Source organism: Juglans microcarpa x Juglans regia, chromosome 1D (assembly GCF_004785595.1).
Source record: "Juglans microcarpa x Juglans regia isolate MS1-56 chromosome 1D, Jm3101_v1.0, whole genome shotgun sequence".
In the NCBI taxonomy this organism is placed as follows: domain Eukaryota; kingdom Viridiplantae; phylum Streptophyta; class Magnoliopsida; order Fagales; family Juglandaceae; genus Juglans; species Juglans microcarpa x Juglans regia.
This window is the reverse complement of record NC_054594.1, coordinates 42124840-42142875: the sequence shown is the minus strand read 5'-3', so window position 1 is coordinate 42142875 and position 18036 is coordinate 42124840. Positions and strand designations below refer to the sequence as shown.

At 35.7% G+C, this 18036-nt stretch overlaps 1 protein-coding gene across 1 annotated transcript; it reads right to left on the bottom strand.

Annotated features, from left to right (window-relative positions):
• Nucleotides 1-1192: 1192 nt before the first annotated feature.
• LOC121247627 (putative leucine-rich repeat receptor-like serine/threonine-protein kinase At2g19230) lies at nucleotides 1193-13742 on the bottom strand. Its single transcript, XM_041146018.1, has 12 exons — nucleotides 13593-13742; nucleotides 12131-12677; nucleotides 11350-11858; nucleotides 10730-10862; nucleotides 10446-10517; nucleotides 10053-10133; nucleotides 9710-9839; nucleotides 8327-8647; nucleotides 8102-8228; nucleotides 7712-7774; nucleotides 7420-7609; nucleotides 1193-1660 (listed from the first exon to the last, which is right to left on the bottom strand). Exons 1-12 carry the CDS (start codon nucleotides 13732-13734, stop codon nucleotides 1234-1236), a joined length of 2742 nt encoding a protein of 913 aa, XP_041001952.1. The 5' UTR covers nucleotides 13735-13742; the 3' UTR covers nucleotides 1193-1233.
• Nucleotides 13743-18036: the final 4294 nt, after the last annotated feature.

The following is an 18036-nucleotide window of genomic DNA, read 5'->3' as shown; positions in this document are numbered from 1 at the left end:
TGAGGCTAAGTATCTTTTTTATATTTGTATTTTTATTTGTAACTTTTCGTTGGACGAAAATCGGTTTTTTGGGTCAATTAAGGCCACCAATGCCACTAGGCCAAAACAATTTCTTTATAATTTCTCTATTTTCAAAATAACTCATAACTTTCCAATAAATCTAAAAGTAATATCAATAATAAATATAATATATAATTATTTTAAAAATATTTCCAACAAATTTCATGTCTGGTTATTATCAATATATAATTATATATGTTTGTCTCAAAATGAAATTGCTCTGTATTTTTTAATCTAACTTTAGTCCCCAGGATTATAAGATTGATTATGTTGATCTCTTTGTAAAAATTCCATTAATAAATTGTTAGAGACATCACATCACAGCATCCCTAATGCTCCCTTAATGTATAAAATTAAAAACAAAATACAAAAAAAAAAAAATCCAAAAATTAACAGAGGAAAAAAGTTTTCCATACCTCCACAAAGATCAAAATGATCTATTTTGGAGTATGTAAATCACAAGAAAACAATTTGAATATCTAAAGAGAGTTCAGCTACTGGATTCTAATAAATAAAATCAAGTTAATTGTCAAAGTTTTGAGTCTTTTGACTGATATTACAGTGGGGGCAAACAAGTTACTTACTATCCATATAAGTGGGATTATAGCCTCAACATAGGTTTTGTAGAAAAGGGTGATTGTAAATATTTTTGTAATAAAAAATTAGTTAAATGATCTATTCTAAGTAAACATTTCTAAGAGTGTTTTCTTTTAAGGTTTTTTTTTTTAAAGGATTTCACACGGTCACATTTTCTTCCATCTACAAATAGCATTGTTTTCTTCTTCCGACTATTGGACGCCTGAAACGCTTTGCTTGCTTCTGCTGCTTCATCCTTCTAGGCTGCTAGCTTACGTCCCTCTCATATACATTGCTGGCACGCTCTCCTTTTCTTACTCAATTCTTAATGGGATGATAATAAACTAAAAGAAGAGGATCTTATTTCTAAAAGCGACTTGAATTGATATTTGATTAATTGGTCCCTTAATTAATAGTAATCATTGTACTTTATAAGTCCAACAGAACCTAGAAAGCTGTTGAAATGCATAATAGTATTCGGTCTCATACTCGATTGAAAAAAGATGCACACATGACACAGGGATATAATAAGGTCTTCAAACAGATCACTTGTCATACTGTATTGAAGGAACTTTTAAGCATAGTTTTCTTCAGAAACTATCTAGCGGTGGGAGCAATTTCTGATTCTAGCACCAAATGGAACATGTTGTGTGGCATGCTTGAAGTTCTACACTCAGTTGTCATCCTTTGATTTCTTCCACGAGTCAATACCAGAGCCAAACATTCATTTAGTTCTGCCAATACCTGACTCATGTCTGGTCTTTGGATTGCAACCGGCAGTGCGCACGACATGGCTATTTCCACAACTTTCCATGCAGAAGTGGTGTTGAATTCTCCTTCTAGTCTTGGATCAACAATGTTTTGAATATCTGCCCTTTCAATCAAAGGATAAACCCAATCAAGTATGTGATTGTTTCGCATAGGACCTCTTATTATTGCAGGGCGACCGGTTATAAGCTCAAACAAAATAATCCCAAAGCTATAGACGTCACTTTTCTTATTGAAGTTCCCAGATGTTGGAATTCTGCAATTAAAACACAGATGAGGGTCATTAGAACAGTATAAGAAACCCAAATACTGATTTAAAGCTTCAAATTATTACCTATAATAATGATTTAGACAACTCGCACTGGTGAATAAAGTGAGGGTGTCCAATTTACATAACTCGCATGTTGAATTAAGGGCAGGCCATACATTTTGGAGATTTTGGATGCTCAAGGGAAAAACATATTTTGGTAGTAGAAAATTTAGGATAAAAAGTTTAGTGTGTTTCAAATTTCACTAGAACTTTGGACATGATAATTGATTACAGTATAACTAAAAAAAGAGCTAGGCAGAAGTCAGTAACTCTAAACATGTTATGAGGTGGCTTGAATTCAGATTGAACAGTGCATGTGTCGTAGGTTCGCTCGAGCGGAGGTTCACTCAGCTCGAGCGAATTCAGACAGAGAGCTTCGCTCGACATTCGCTCGACACTCAGCTCGAGCGAATTCAGACAGAGAGCTTCGCTCTAGTATCGCTCGACATTCAGCTCGAGCAATATCCAAGTCAGAGAGCTTCGCTCGACCCTCGCTCGACACCCAGCTCGAGCGAGTTCAGGCAGAGAGCTTCGCTCGACTCTCGCACAACTGTTGGCTTGAGCGAAGTGCAGAATATCTACTCTCGCTCGACACTCGCTCGACGTTCGCTCGAGCCAATGTTCACAAAAGTGAATTCTCATTTTTCCTATAAATATCAAACGGCGCCTCTTCTTTGCCTTAAGGACTTCAGAATTCATTTGGCTTGTTTTAAGTGTTTTCTTGAGAGAGAAGTCTAGAGTGAGTTTGAGAGATAACTTCCTTGTGAAGTTTTGTTGTATTCATCTGTACTCCATCTCTGTTGATAGTGAAATCTTCGATACCGACTCCACCAGTGGACGTAGGCTCATTTTGAGTCGAACCACTTAATTCTTGGTGTTCTTTCTGTGTGATTGTCATCAATTTCTTTCGTTTAGTTCCGCTACTATACTTCGAGTTAGTCTTAGCTAGAGTTATTCCCAACAAACTGGTATCAGAGCTTGGCTCAGGGTGATCTGGAGGGATGGCTATGGCTAAGTTCGAAGTGGAGAAATTTGACGGTCAGAACAGTTTCAGTCTATGGCGCATCAAGATGAAGGCTTTACTGCGACAACAGGGCTTGTCAAAAGTATTAGAAGTGTCGGTATCTGACGATTCTCCAGCTCCTTCGAAAGAAGAAGAAGAAAAGGTACACAGTACTATTCTTTTGTCACTATCTGATGGAGTTTTAAGAGAGGTTGCTGACGAGGAGACTGCAACTGGTCTCTGGTCGGCAATTGAGAATTTGTACATGAAGAGATCTCTCACCAACCGGTTGTATTTGAAACAACGGTTATACACTCTCAAAATGAAGGAAGGTACTCTTATTTCTGAACACCTAGATGAATTTAATAAAATCATTATGGATCTGAGAAACATAGACATTAAGCTTGAAGAAGAAGATCAAGCGTTAATTATTTTATGTTCATTACCTACATCTTTTGAGAACTTTGTGAATTCCATGTTGTATGGTAGAAATACAATTTCCTTGGTAGATGTAAAGTCTGCTTTGAATTCTAAGGAGTTGAGGAATAAATTGAGTGTGAAGAACACTAATGAACAAGCTAGTGGCTTGTTTGTTAAGGGGTCCTCAAGCAGGGGTAGATCGAATGACAGGGGTTCAGAGAAGAATAAGGGGAAATCCAGGGGCAGTTCACAAACAACGGTTAGTAAGAAAAACGTCAAATGTCATTACTGCCATAAGTTTGGTCACTATAAGAACGAGTGTCCAAAACTGAAAAACAGAGAGAACGGCACTAGTTCATCTAATGCCGTTAGTGTTGCTGATGATAGGTCTAACGACCTAGATCTTGTTCTAGCAATTAGCGACTCCAATAGTCGCTTTAGTGACAAGTGGGTCATGGACTCAGCTTGCACTTTCCATATGTGTCCCAAGAGGGACTGGTTCACTAACTATGAATCGGTCAACGGAGGCTCCGTTTTGTTAGGGAATGATATGGGTTGCAAAATTGCTGGAATTGGTTCAGTCAGAATTAAGATGTTTGATGGAATTGTCCGGACATTATCTAATGTTCGACACATTCCAGATTTGAAAAAGAATCTTATTTCTTTGGGTACTCTTGATTCTCTAGACTACAAGTACACTGGTGAAGGTGGAGCTATCAGAGTCAGTAAGGGCTCTATGGTTGTGATGAAAGGAGATAAGACAAATGGTCTTTATTTCCTTCAGGGCTCTACAGTGACAGGTGCAGCTGCAGTGTCAGTTTCAGATGATCCAGATTCAGATGTCACTCGTTTGTGGCATATGCGTTTGGGTCATATGAGTGAAAAGGGAATGTCAATTTTGAGTAAGCAAGGTTTGTTATGTAATCAGAAGATAGGGAAACTGGATTTCTGTGAACACTGTGTGTTTGGCAAACAGTGCAGGGTTCAGTTCTCTACAGGGGTTCACAGAACCAAAAGTTCTGTGGACTATATTCATTCTGATCTTTGGGGCCCATCTTCCGTCCCGTCAAAAGGTGGAGCTCAATATTTGCTTACGTTCATTGATGATTTCTCACGGAAGGTTTGGGTTTACTTTTTGAAGCAGAAAAGTGATGTATTTGTTAACTTCAAACAGTAGAAAGCTTTGATTGAAAATCACACGGGCAAGAAAATCAAGCGACTTCGCACTGACAATGGTATGGAGTTTTGCAGAGGTGAGTTTGATGAATTCTGCAGAAATGAGGGTATTGCCAGACATCGTACAGTTAGACATACTCCACAGCAAAATGGGGTAGCTGAACAGATGAACAGGACTCTCTTGGAGAGAGCTCGCAGCATGCTTTCTAATGCAGGCTTGGCTAAGGATTTCTGGGCTGAAGCAATCAAGATAGCCTGTTACTTGGTCAATCGTTCTCCAGCCACAGCGATTGGTTTGAAGACTCCGAATGAGGTATGGTCTGATACTCCTGCTGATTATTCAAATTTGAAAGTTTTTGGTTATCCTGCATATTTCCATGTTAATGATGGAAAACTTGAGCCAAGGGCAAAGAAGGGCATATTCATTGGGTATGCCAGTGGGGTGAAGGGATTCAGGTTGTGGTGTATTGATCCTAAATCACCCAAGTTTGTGATCAGTAGGGATGTCACTTTTGATGAAAAATCCATGCTTAGTCCGAGAAAGGAGATTACTGAGTCTACAGGACAAGAACAGGATGTCAGAAAGCAAGTGGAGTTTCAGGTGGAAGCACCACAAGGGCTGCCAAGTGGGGCCCAAGATCATGCTATTGTAGATGAGCATGATTCTGATTCGAGTAGCGGCGCACAAGGCGAGCAAGACTACAGTATAGCGACTGGTAGACAGAGGAGGCAGATTAGACCACCTCAGAGATATGCTCATGCAGATATGGTGATGTATGCTCTTACTACGGAAGAAAATATTGTTGGTCAGGAACCTTCTAGTTATTCAGAAGCTGTCAAGAGCGCAGAATCTGCACAGTGGTGCGCAGCTATGACTGAAGAGATTGAGTCTCTTCACAAAAACCAAACATGGGATTTGGTTCTGTTGCCAAAGAAGGTGAAGACTGTTGGCTGCAAATGGGTTTTCAAAAGAAAAGAGGGAATCCAGGGTGATACAGATGCAAGATACAAGGCACGCTTAGTTGCTAAGGGCTTCAGTTAGAGAGAAGGCATCGACTTCACTAAAGTCTTCTCTCCAGTGGTGAAACACAGTTCGATCAGATTACTACTTGCTTTAGTAGCATTGTATGACTTAGAGCTACAGCAACTTGATGTTAAAACAGCGTTCCTACATGGTGAACTTGAAGAGACCATTTACATGCATCAGCCAGAGGGATTCATTGTTGAAAACAAGGAAGATCATGTGTGCAGATTGAAGAAGTCTTTATATGGTTTGAAGCACTGCAATGGTATAAGCAGTTTGATTCCTTCATGATTGATCATGGTTATTTGAGAAGTAACTATGATAGTTGTGTTTATCATAAGGAATTATTTGATAAGTCTTTCATTTATTTGCTACTATATGTTGATGATATGCTTATTGCTGCTAGAAGCATATCTGACATAGGTTTGTTAAAGACCCAACTCAGAAATGAGTTTGAAATGAAAGACTTAGGTGCTGCGAATAAGATTTTGGGAATGGAAATCTTCATAGATAGAAAAGCTGGAAAGTTGTACTTGTCCCAGGGAAAGTACATTGAGAAAGTGCTTCAGAGATTTGGGATGTTTGATTCCAAACTAGTAAGTACACCACTTGCTACGCACTTTAAACTTTCAGCTTGTCTATCTCCTCAGACAGATGAAGAGGAACAGTTCATGGCTAGTGTTCCTTATTCAAGTGCAGTTGGCAGCATCATGTATGCAATGGTTTGCACCCGCCCAAACATTTCACAGGCCGTGAGCGTAGTTAGCAGGTATATGGCTAATCCGGGTAAGACTCATTGGCAGGCTGTGAAATGGATACTCAAGTATCTGAGGGGAACCCTGAACTTTGGGTTAATATTTGATAGAGATGTCGATCTCAGTTCCAAAGTTATTGGTTTTGTTGATTCTGATTATGCTGGAGACTTAGATAAGAGAAGATCATTGACAGGTTATGTTTTCACTCTGCGTGGGCCAGTTATTAGTTGGAAAGCAACACTGCAATCCACTGTTGCTTTATCAACTACCGAGGCAGAGTACATGGCAGCAACAGAGGCTGTTAAGGAGGCCATTTGGTTGAAAGGCTTGGTCAATGATTTGGGTTTACAACAAGATGGGATCTCAGTATTCTGTGACAGTCAGAGTGCAATACATTTGACCAAAAATAAAATGTATCATGAAAGAACGAAGCACATTGATGTCAAGTACCATTTTCTCAGAAAGATTGTTATAGAGGGTGCTATACAGATTCTGAAGATTGCTACTACAGAAAATCCAGCAGATATGATGACTAAGCTAGTTGCAGTATACAAGTTCAAACTTTGTTTGGACTTGATTGGTATTCTCATTTTGTTATTCCCGTAAGGGATTTGGTGGTGGGGATTGGTTTTGTGATCGGAGGTTTTTTGTGTTTTGGCAGAGTTCAAGCCAAGGTGGAGATTTGTTATGAGGTGGCTTGAATTCAGATTGAACAGTGCATGTGTCGTCGGTTTGCTCGAGCGAAGGTTCACTCAGCTCGAGCGAATTCAGACAGAGAGCTTCGCTCAAGTATCGCTCGACATTCAGCTCGAGCAATATCCAAGTCAGAGAGCTTCGCTCGACCCTCGCTCGACACCCAGCTCGAGCGAGTTCAGGCAGAGAGTTTCGCTCGACTCTCGCACAACTGTTGGCTTGAGCGAAGTGCAGAATATCTACGCTCGCTCGACACTCGCTCGACGTTCGCTCGAGCCAATGTTCACAAAAGTGAATTCTCACTTTTCCTATAAATATCAAACGGCGCCTCTTCTTTGCCTTAAGGACTTCAGAATTCATTTGGCTTGTTTTAAGTGTTTTCTTGAGAGAGAAGTCTAGAGTGAGTTTGAGAGATAACTTCCTTGTGAAGTTTTGTTGTATTCATCTATACTCCATCTCTGTTGATAGTGAAATCTTCGATACCGACCCCACCAGTGGACGTAGGCTCATTTTGAGTCGAACCACTTAATTCTTGGTGTTCTTTCTGTGTGATTGTCATCAATTTCTTTTGTTTAGTTCCGCTACTATACTTCGAGTTAGTCTTAGCTACAGTTATTCCCAACAAAACACTTACTCCGGATCGACGTATCCCAAAGTGCCAGCTGGGCAAGTTGACACATGGGAATCACTTTCGGTGGCAAAGGCTCTAGAAAGCCCAAAATCAGCTATCTTGGCTTGCATGTTTTCGTTTAGTAGGATGTTGGATGGTTTTAAATCTCTGTGGATGATAGGTGGCTTGCAACCATTATGTAGATACTCCAACCCTGTAACTCCACCAGTAAACAACGTGGACTTATTCAAGCAAACGAAAAAAAAAATCAAAGATGCTGAAGATGAATAATTATGTGGTTAATTTGTTTGCAAACCGTGTGCTGTGTCCACCGCCACACAAAGTCGCTCATTCCATGTTAAGACATTTGGGTTTGTCACTGCAGCAAAAACATTCCAAATTTGTCTCATTTAGTTTGGTTGTCATTAACAAATAGCCCAGGTTATTAAAATCATGCAAGAAAATAATAATCTCCGTCGGATTTCTGGGAAACATGCAAATTCATTATCCTCATTGCATAAACTTATGGGACTGCCTATAGGAAATGATTTGACAAGGATTTGGGATGATCTGCACCTTGTCAGGTTGCGTGCTCTAACTAGAAGCCAACCTATGATGTACTTTTGATTTGATGAAGATAACATATAGCTATAGACTTATAGGATGACAGGATGACAGGAGCCTTTAAAAACGAGATTGCAAATACCTGACAAATGATGCTGCAGATTTCCGTTAGCCATGTACTCGTATATGAGCGCCTTGTTTTCACCGTCATCACAGTATCCAACAAGAGTAACCAAGTTTCTATGATGAACTACCATTAATAGCTGTGCCTGCATTTCGAAATGGAGTTCCATTGTTTAGTTGCGTGAAATTGGTAGTCTTTGAAACTTTCAAGTAATTGCAAACACTGGCGTCTGTTCCATCTAACCTCTGCTCTAAATTCCTTGTACCCTTGGTTTGATGAAGGAGAGAGAAGCTTAACAGCAACTTGAATTTCATCTTTCAATTTGCCAAGGTACACGTTTCCAAATCCTCCTTTGCCAATGATGTTTTTGAAGTTATTGGTTATCTTGACAACCTCAGAGTAGCTATACTGTCGATTCTTTGATTTGATGCTGGATTTGGTAACCATGTCTACAGTAAGAAAGATTATCAAAATTGAAACATTCACCTCTGCTAAAAATAAGTTTGCAGCTGGCATTGTCATGTGATTAGTTTGATACAGAGTAGAGAAAAAGCAAAAAGTGCACTGGTACAAAGTGAAGAAAAAACAATAGAGACTTGTTGAAAGGGAAAGCTCTGTCTAACTTTTAATTGATAAAAAGAAGGGCCTATAAATAGGCTTTACATCAGAACACACTAACCACGACTCCTATAAAATAGCATCACAACTAAGGCACTTTCTCAACTACAAACCAAATAACAAATTCCTAAAGACTCGGTCTAACCCACCAACAACTAGAACTTTCAATGAATATTAATAAATATGAAATAAAACATTTAAATATTAACATAGTTTATGTTTTAAATCTCTCATGCTTGTTACTATAATTAAATCCCGAGTCCCCTTATCCTAAAGGGGAATGCACATTAACCCTCAGGCTTGTACAACCAAATCCTATATGCAGTAATGTTGTAGTGTTCTGAGCTTAGGTTTCTGCATTATAGTTTGACAGTGAGTAATGCTAGAAGAAGTCTTGGATTTCATGCTTGTCTATGTTAGGATGTGTTAGATCCTTTTCAAGGTCAGCCCCAAGATGGTACAAAGTGGTGTCCCACTTATTGAAGATTTTGGGGATACTTGATTTTACAAAATAGCAGGGGATTGAGATGCCATGGTTGTATGGTATAGACAGTACAACCATGAATGGATAATGAATGGGAGGATGAGACTCTTTATTTTTAATATTATCTTAATGTTTGAGCAAGAAAGGGCATCAAGAAGCCAATCTAAAGAAGAATACATTTTTCTCACTAGGTGTAAACATGAGTGTAGTGAGAATTGAACCCAAGCACCAGGTGAGTAGAATGAGCGCATTCATCACTTTCGCCTACCATGGTATTCCACTAATGCAATTCATTTATCGATCATTTGCAGTTTCCTTCCATGATTGTGTTCTTTTTTAAATCTTTCTATAATTTTTTTCGCGACTTAATTATCAAAGACTTCGGTGTATCACAAGAAAATAAGGTTAATTTTCATTGAGTGCTATATCTTTGTAAGCAAGCTCGCCTTTATAAATTGTGAAAGAACTAAGCAGCAGAAAATAAAGAACGAACTACCTGATCCCCTTTTCCTTCTATATATAACAAGAGCACTAAAGATGAAGAGAAGGAACAAGACTGCCACTATGGATGATGCAATAACTGGAGTGACAAACTTCTTTTTCTTCTCTCTCTTGCATGTAGTGTACAGACAAACATCTGGATTTGCGTCAACCCTTGCATAAATTGCATCAAGGTAAGATGACATGGTCAGCAAGTTATTATATGATAAATGATGTTTTCGTCATGCAAGATTTACTATTGGGTTTTTCCTTAACAATGATAAAATGTCAAGCATTTGCTATGTACAGAAAAAAAGGATAAAGTGGAATTAACATTAATAAGGAATAGAGAAAAAAAAAATATTGGAGGTAGGAAGATAACCTAACCTTAGGTCTAATTTTCCATTCCTAGACTGTTCCAAAAGAGCCTCAGGAATTGAACCTGTGAACTTGTTCCCTCTCAAATCCCTGCAAAGATAGTGTTAGGTAGATCACTTCAATTTCCTTCCCTGAAGGTATTATTGTTCGCAACACCTGGAAAACCAATACTAAATAACAGGACTTATATATAATTATTTCCAAGTAAAAGTTCCCGGAATCAAATCCCACAAATACACTCTAACTATTAACATCTCAGCAATCAGAGTTCCATCTACCAATTGGTAATCTCAAGCTGGCAGGCCGTGTTGACAGTGTTGTTAAACCTGCTGGTGTCTTGCTAACACTGGTGTTTAGAAACTGAATGCTTAAATGTTTATCACATTTCAAATTAAGACTCACAAGGACTGCAGTAGTTCGAGCTTGGAGAATGAAGTAGCGATATCCCCTGTCAGATTGCTTGAGCTCAAGTTCCTGCTTGAAATTATGAAACAAGGAAGTTATTGCCATTGTTTAATGTTAAGCTGCGATAAATGATAAATAAATAAAATTATCTTGTAGTTGGCCCCTGTGAACAAGGGAGCCACACTATCTCGGTAGTTTCCGTCAAAAGGAAAGTTTCCTAGCGTGATTGAAATTTCATAGCATGCCTCCACAGAAGTTTTATGTTTCGGAAGCGCACTTACAATGAGATGATCCTTGGAGGATTGTCGTCATTGCAGTTTAAACCATCCCATGAGTAATTACTTGGGACACATGGATCGCCTTGCCAGTTTCTTCTCACCTTGTACCATTTCTTGATGTCCATGATAGCTTCAACTAAAATTTTTAATGGCAAAACTAGAATCAACAGACAATCATTGAAAAGTAAAGAAACTTGAGAAGAAAAAGCATATACAAACATAAGAAAGAAATATGACTTGTGGCACATTGATCCAAAATTTGCAGCAGATGCACAAATGTGCCTTTGTCATGAGGATGAATTTGCCTGAATGTAGCATGTATGATACTAAAGAGTGAAAGCGAACTAGAACATATGACGGTTGTGGATTCTATGGTGACTGCAAAATTGTTACTCATGAATGTCATTATGATCAAAGGGTTAAAAGTTGACCGAATTATTATCCAACATTTCTAAAATATTAGAATCAATAATTAGACCTTTAACAATGAAACTTGAGAAGAAAAAGCATATATAGTTTTGTTTAGAAAAGACTCCTACTTATATATCCAGATCAGGACCATCTCCAAAAACCGAAATACTGCACATAATCCGCACAAGAAATAAAGAAATGAGAAGGCATACGGTCGTCTGTGTCAGTTGGTTCTATTGGTAGCTCTTTCAACTCGAAAAACTCATAGGCGTTGAGGATTGGAGGAAGCTGAGTTCCCGGAGCTGCCTTTATTGAGAAGTTTAACCACGCTTCGTCGCTAATTGCCAGATTATCTTGGACTATGGTTTGTGAATTTAGATAATCAAGTTTAACAGTTTCTGTCAGATAGCGCTTACCATTCAAAGAAATTGTCAATTCCCTCTGCTGGTCAGGTTCAAGTTTCTCAACCTCAGCAAAGTGAAAGTAACAATAATATTTAGAAAGGGAACCTGGCTGCACGTCGTAGTAAATTTTTAAGGGAATGCTCGCGTTCTGTGTTTTGGCAGCAGTATTCATCACTTCCGCTGGCAATCTATAAGCTTGATCACTGGATTCACTGCTGGAGGCGTCAATGGTCGAGTTGTTGTTAATTTGAATCCAATCAGCTTCTACTCTTGAAGGCATAGGGTACCATAACCGATCGTACGCGTCGCCTGGATACCTATAAATGGCATCAATTGTTTTTGTACGCCGGCCAGATGATAGTGTCAGAACAAAATGGTACTGGAAGAATCAAGCGCTAGCTTTTATATGAATTGATGAACGTGAGCGAAAGATGAATAAACGCAATGGTATAAATTGTATGAATCCCCGGTACCAAGAAAATAAAAACAAATAGTGAATTAATATATAGAGAAGCTTGGTTAACAAATTTGAGCTCTATTTTTGTTGTAAAGATCCTAATCAGGATGGTATGAAATGATTGATCGGTACCTTATTACAGAATTAGTACTGTCAAGTCTGCCAACGTCACGTCGACTAAACAAGAGTGACAGTGCACCCGCGCTCTGGATTTGATAAATGGAAGAGTCCAAATGCCGTAGCTCCAATGCTGAAATGAAGGGTACACCTTGGCCAATGTTCACAAGACAAACATCTATGTAATCCCTCGAAGCTACATGAATTATCTCATAATAGCTGTTATCCGTATTGTCTACTGTTCTCCATTTATTAACCCCAAGATATAGGTCAAATACTGGGCCCTTGTCTTTGCCATCATAATTTCCATACGCGAATCTAGCTCTGATCAAGTACTTGTTGTTTTTGCCTTGTTTAGGTTGCAGTGTGTAACAATTCCTTTTTCCTTGAGGAAAACTTCTCAATTTCTTTAGCAGCTGATAATCATAAGTTCCAGACATGACCGTTTTAGCAATTCCAGTATCTATAACTCCTTTATCTGACTTGTAAGGAATACCCGTTGTCGGTGCAATGTAATTATCTTCATCGCTACCACAGTCAATGTTGATGAAACCTTGAGATTCTGACACCGAAAAGAGAGTTAGAACAAATTAGCAATCGATATATATATGCAGGTCTACTATTCAAATAAGTTCAGCCAGATCATAGAGCTTACGGCCCATATTGGGTGTAAATCGGTCAAGTCCGGTCTTAGACGTGATGCACCAAAATTTTCGATCTATCATTCTTTTCAAACCGGATTGAACCGAATATTTATAGGAATTGGATACGACCAGACTGATAGATATCGGTTTGGCCGGTTTGTTAGATCTGGTTCAATTATTTTTATTTTATTTTATTTATTTTTCAAATAAATTAATAAAAAAAATTATTTAAATAATTAAATTAAAATTAATAAATAAGCCAATCATGTTTTTGAATTATAATTTAGCACACCTTTTTGTCAAAGATCTAACATGCCAGCAAAAATCGTGAAAAGCAAACCGTTGGCTTATTTATTAAAATAAATATAAATGAATAAAATTTATTGAGAGTAATTTAACACACGTAAGGGAGATTTGTTTGGAAAAAAAATAGTTAAGAAATTCCCAAAAAATCTTGTTTTTGAAGGACAAACATTTTGGTTTTGAAGTAAAAGATAAAAGTAGAAAATAAAAAAATCAGGTCCTGAATTATAATTTAGTCTAAATAAAACACATTATAATAAAACAGGGGTTAGTACGTACTTCCATTATCAACAGTGTACGTTGGACTTTCTTTGGTTTTTAAGTAATGATCAAATTAAGCAAATCGAATTGAAGAAATTATTATTCGTGACCAATATTATTACTACAAACAAGCTTCTCAGTCTCCGTGAATTATACAATTTAATAACTTAGGATGGACCAATTTAATTAAGACAATGCATATATAAATTAGAAAGATCATGTATAGTAGGTTTCCACAAGAGTAATAATGTATATATGTACTTAATTACCTGGACTAGGAGTTTCGGCAAGTTTTCTTCCACCATGACCAATATTATTAATGTTCCCTGCAGCAGCGTGTTCTGAGTTGCCAACTCCAAGAACAGCAGTCGCTATAACAAAAAACAGGCTCACTTTCAAAACCGAAAACATCTCTGTAATTGCACCAACATCCATCTCTTGTCTAATTTCTCACTAAATATAATTTTAGTGCCCTGCCGAGGAAGGAAGATGGGATGAGCAGCACACCAATATGGAGTACAGGACGATCTGGTATGCTTGAAGACTTTCTTCAAGTCATCAGCCAAGTCAATGGTTCTAGCTTCTGTGTAAGTCGTCGTCGTCGTCATCGTCACTTGGGTCTAACTTTGAAAGTAAAGGTAAGAGGATGTCTTACGTACCTATTTTAATTTAATTTTATTCTTTTTAAATTAATTGAATTGTTCTATTCATTATCTATATATCACATGCTCATGAAAAAATAAAATAAAAGATATGTGGTGTATGAGATGCTAAGAATAATTATTCAAAAGATAATGATTTATTTTTGGAGAAGAAATTCTTATCCTATAATCAAAGATCTACTCAAATTTTGTTCATTGAGGTCGGTTTATGTACTGTACACCTTTATAACATGCTTGTCTTAGATAAAAATCTAGGAGAAACAACGTTGGTACTTTCTATCAAATTAACCGAGCAAAAAACATAGAATAAAAGGCTCTATATTAATAATATATGTACAGAAACCGGTAATATTTAATTACCTGGAATTTCCTGAGCAAGTTTTCTTCCACCATGTAGATCGCTATCATCATTTCCTACAGCGAGTTTTCATGAGTTGCTGAGAACAACACTCGCTAAAACAGAAAAGAGCCATTATTATGTAATTTATCATTTTTGTTCCTTTATTTAAATGTACATATTTATGTGTAAACATATATATTTAAATAAAATAATAAAAATAATAAATCACATATATTATATATGGTATGAAAATGATTGCTAACATAATTTCTCAATTTCAAAACCAGAACCAATACTACTGCATGCTACAGAAAAGAAAAGGAAGGTTACTATTCGTGTTGCTAAGCACCGAACTACGTACGTACTCATAATTCTCTCATGCTCAATCGATACCGCAATAACAATTAATAATTAAAGACCCAGATGAATGGGAAAGAAAAATTACTTTGATTATCTTGTATTTTTTTTTTCCATCTTATATCAAATAATTATATGGGAGAAATGTTATTATATATTACATCAAATTACGTCAATTTATAAATTTTTTTGGTAAAACTTTTTTATATCTAAAACATTTCGCATTGCAAAAAAAAATAAAAATAAATAAATAAATATATGACATAAAAAAGGTTCGAAGAATCTGAGAAGATCACCTAGCAAAAAGTTCAAATTAAAAATTGGATTTAATTGAATTAAAAATAATTTACACATAGTAATGTTGACAATGACTTTTGAACCGCTGTCTGCATCCGTGGTAGGTTTGTAACCCATCGGCCGTGCCTTCTACGCGTACTTGAAGAAAACGTAAGAAAAACGTATACAAGTTAAAATCACATGTGACAACAATTGACAAAGTCAAAGTAAACGAAGCAAACGGAAAAGTAAAAGTAACGGAAAAACAAGAGAAACGGAAAAGGCCAAAACAAACAAGAATTTACGAACGGAAATGCAATTCTTTGAGAAAAATAAAAGTAACCAACAGAAAACGCTCCCAACCTAGGTTGTAACTGGTCCAATTTTAAATAAATTTTAAGATCGAATTAATATATATTAATTTTGAATTTTTAAAAACTGATAACGTATTAGTTATTTTATTAAACTGATACTTTCAATTTTATTAGTTCTGATTCGATTTTGGTCCCATTTTTTAATTTTAGTATTAGTATTATTAATGCATTTATCAAAATAAATATGTTGATAATAATTTATTAGGCCATAAAATGTAATTAATATATATATTTTATATTTAAAACACATGATCAAACAAATGTTCGTGTTTAAGATTTAAATTTTATGTTATAAATTATAATATAATATTATTTCATATATAATTATATATATTATATAAAATTATATATAATATTAAAAATTATTTGATGTATATATATGAACAGGTCCAGTCCAGTCCAGTCCTATGTCGAAAAACCTAAAACCTAAACGGGAGTAATTTTGACCGGTTTTTAAAATGGAGGAACCGGTCCGGGCCGATCAGTGTTTTTAATCTCGTACGGTACGGCCAATATTTGTCGTACCGGTCACTAAGCCAATGCAGGTACCATATATGTTTCGTACCGGCCGTACCGGCTTGTACTTCGGCTTCTAATTTTTTTTTTTTCATTTTTTCAAACTACAAACTTATTTTTTTACCTCCAATTCAAACTAGGCTATTTATAATTTATATATATGTATTTATATATAATATATTCATATATCGACTATCTCGAAACAGTACCGGTACTAAAATATTTCGTTCTAATGCCTTGACCTGTACGACGTCTGATACGGTATTCAAAACATTCGGGCCGATTCTTCAATTCTCCAGTTTATTTTTACAACCCTACCTCAACCTAGCAACGCCTCATAAAGAGAATAAAGAAAAAATTTCAGCGAATTGAAATTTCAGATTTCACCGAAAACATGATGAAAATGAAGAAAAAATTCCAACAAAGTGAAATTTCATATTTTCCTAATTTTATAAATAATGCTTAAATATAATGATTAGGTTTGGTCATATCCTTGTCAGAAAAAATTATATGTAGGAAATTAAGTCAATTTTAAGAATCTATTAGATTCAATAACCATAAAAAGAAATTACAGTTGAACTAGATTTGAGTTTATATTCTAAAAAGAGTAGTTAACAGTATAATTAAAGTCCCTTAAAATCAATACATGACACACTAATAATAGCAACAACATGAATCCTCAACATACAAAATCACTCAAAAATAAATTTAATTATTGAGTACATGACATCCTGGTAATAACAAAACCTGAATCATCAACACATAAAGTCATCCAAAAATAAAGGGCATCATATCCAATATTTTTTCACTATATAATAGGGGCATCATTTCGAACTCATGAGGCCAACATGCAAATATTACAAAACATACAAGATAAAATAACAATAAAGCTAGTCTACCGCCCCAACCAGAATTCTCAGTTTGACCACTTGTCAATTTTTTTTTTTTTTTTACTTAGTGATTAAATAAGTGATTTTAAATGTATTGATGTATTTTTTTTATTTTTTTAAAATATTTAAAAATGATAAAAAAATGTGAATAAAAAAATTGGATAAAAAAAAAAACTAGTTTTACACTAGCAGTCACTTGTAACGGTAAGCCGCAAGCAGCACGCTTGTGCTACTCATAAAATAAATACTACCACTTTTGTTATCAAAATGAGTGGGCCAACCTAAAAATAAGATACGTAAAAATATTAATATCACTCTCTTGTTATTAACGAAAAAAATCTACGTCTTCATATTTGACTAAGGTGTTTACCATTATTAAGATTTACGTCTTCAATGCATCTGTGTCGCTCATCATCTTGTATGGCGGAAGGCGTACCAAGATGTATACTCGCTTGACTCTAAATATAGTGATCTCAGAAACAAAAAACAGTGACATTTTATTACTCATCCTAAAACTAAATCACAATGAAAGATATTGTTGGTTTATATTATAAATTAAATAGATTATATTAGTCTATAAAAAATGAAATACAATGAAAGCTTCATATTTGTTATTAAAAATTAACAACAAGAACAACAATAGCATAGTCTAAAGCAATTCAGATAAATCCCACAAACAAAAACTTTCTTTAAAACTTGTCCGGTTTAACAAATTAATCTAAATAAATGTCTAGAACATGAGAGAAAAAAAGATATTGTCAGTTTCTGAGTGGAGAGATTGAAACCCCAAATGAAAAAAAATTCCAAATTTCATATCATTAGTGGACATCAATTTGGATTTGAAGAGGCGTGCTGGGTTGGAGACCATTGGTCTCTTTTCCGTTTGCTTTTTTATCTTACTTTTATGTTTGCTTTTTTTTTTTTTTTTTTTAACTTTGGAAAATGTAAACGTACTTAAAAAAAAAATTACTTCTCTACATGTCAATTATTAATATACTAAAAATTATAAAATTTTAAATTTAAATTTTAAATTTAAAAAAAAACTAATAAAATGAGTATTACTTCTCAGCAGAGTGTTATGCTCTTCTAAGCCTTGTTTGTTTTCAAAAAACATCTCATCTCATCTCACATCATCTCACCTCATCATTACAATTTTCTTAAATCCTCATAAAAATAAAATAAACAATTCAACTTTTTCAAATTCCAAAACAAAAATAATAATCCTAAAATATATTCTAATAATATTTTATTCAACTTTTTAACTTTAATCTAAATTCATATCATCTCATCTCTAAAAA

Coding starts and splice junctions, on each gene's coding strand:
- LOC121247627 (XM_041146018.1), bottom strand. CDS start 13,734: ATGTTTTCGGTTTTGAAAGTGAGCCTGTTTTTTGTTATAGCGACTGCT. Junction 10,863..11,349: donor ACCAACTGACACAGACGACC/GTATGCCTTCTC, acceptor TAAAAATTTTAG/TTGAAGCTATCATGGACATC. Junction 8,648..9,709: donor TCTTCATCTTTAGTGCTCTT/GTTATATATAGA, acceptor ACTTTGTACCAG/TGCACTTTTTGCTTTTTCTC.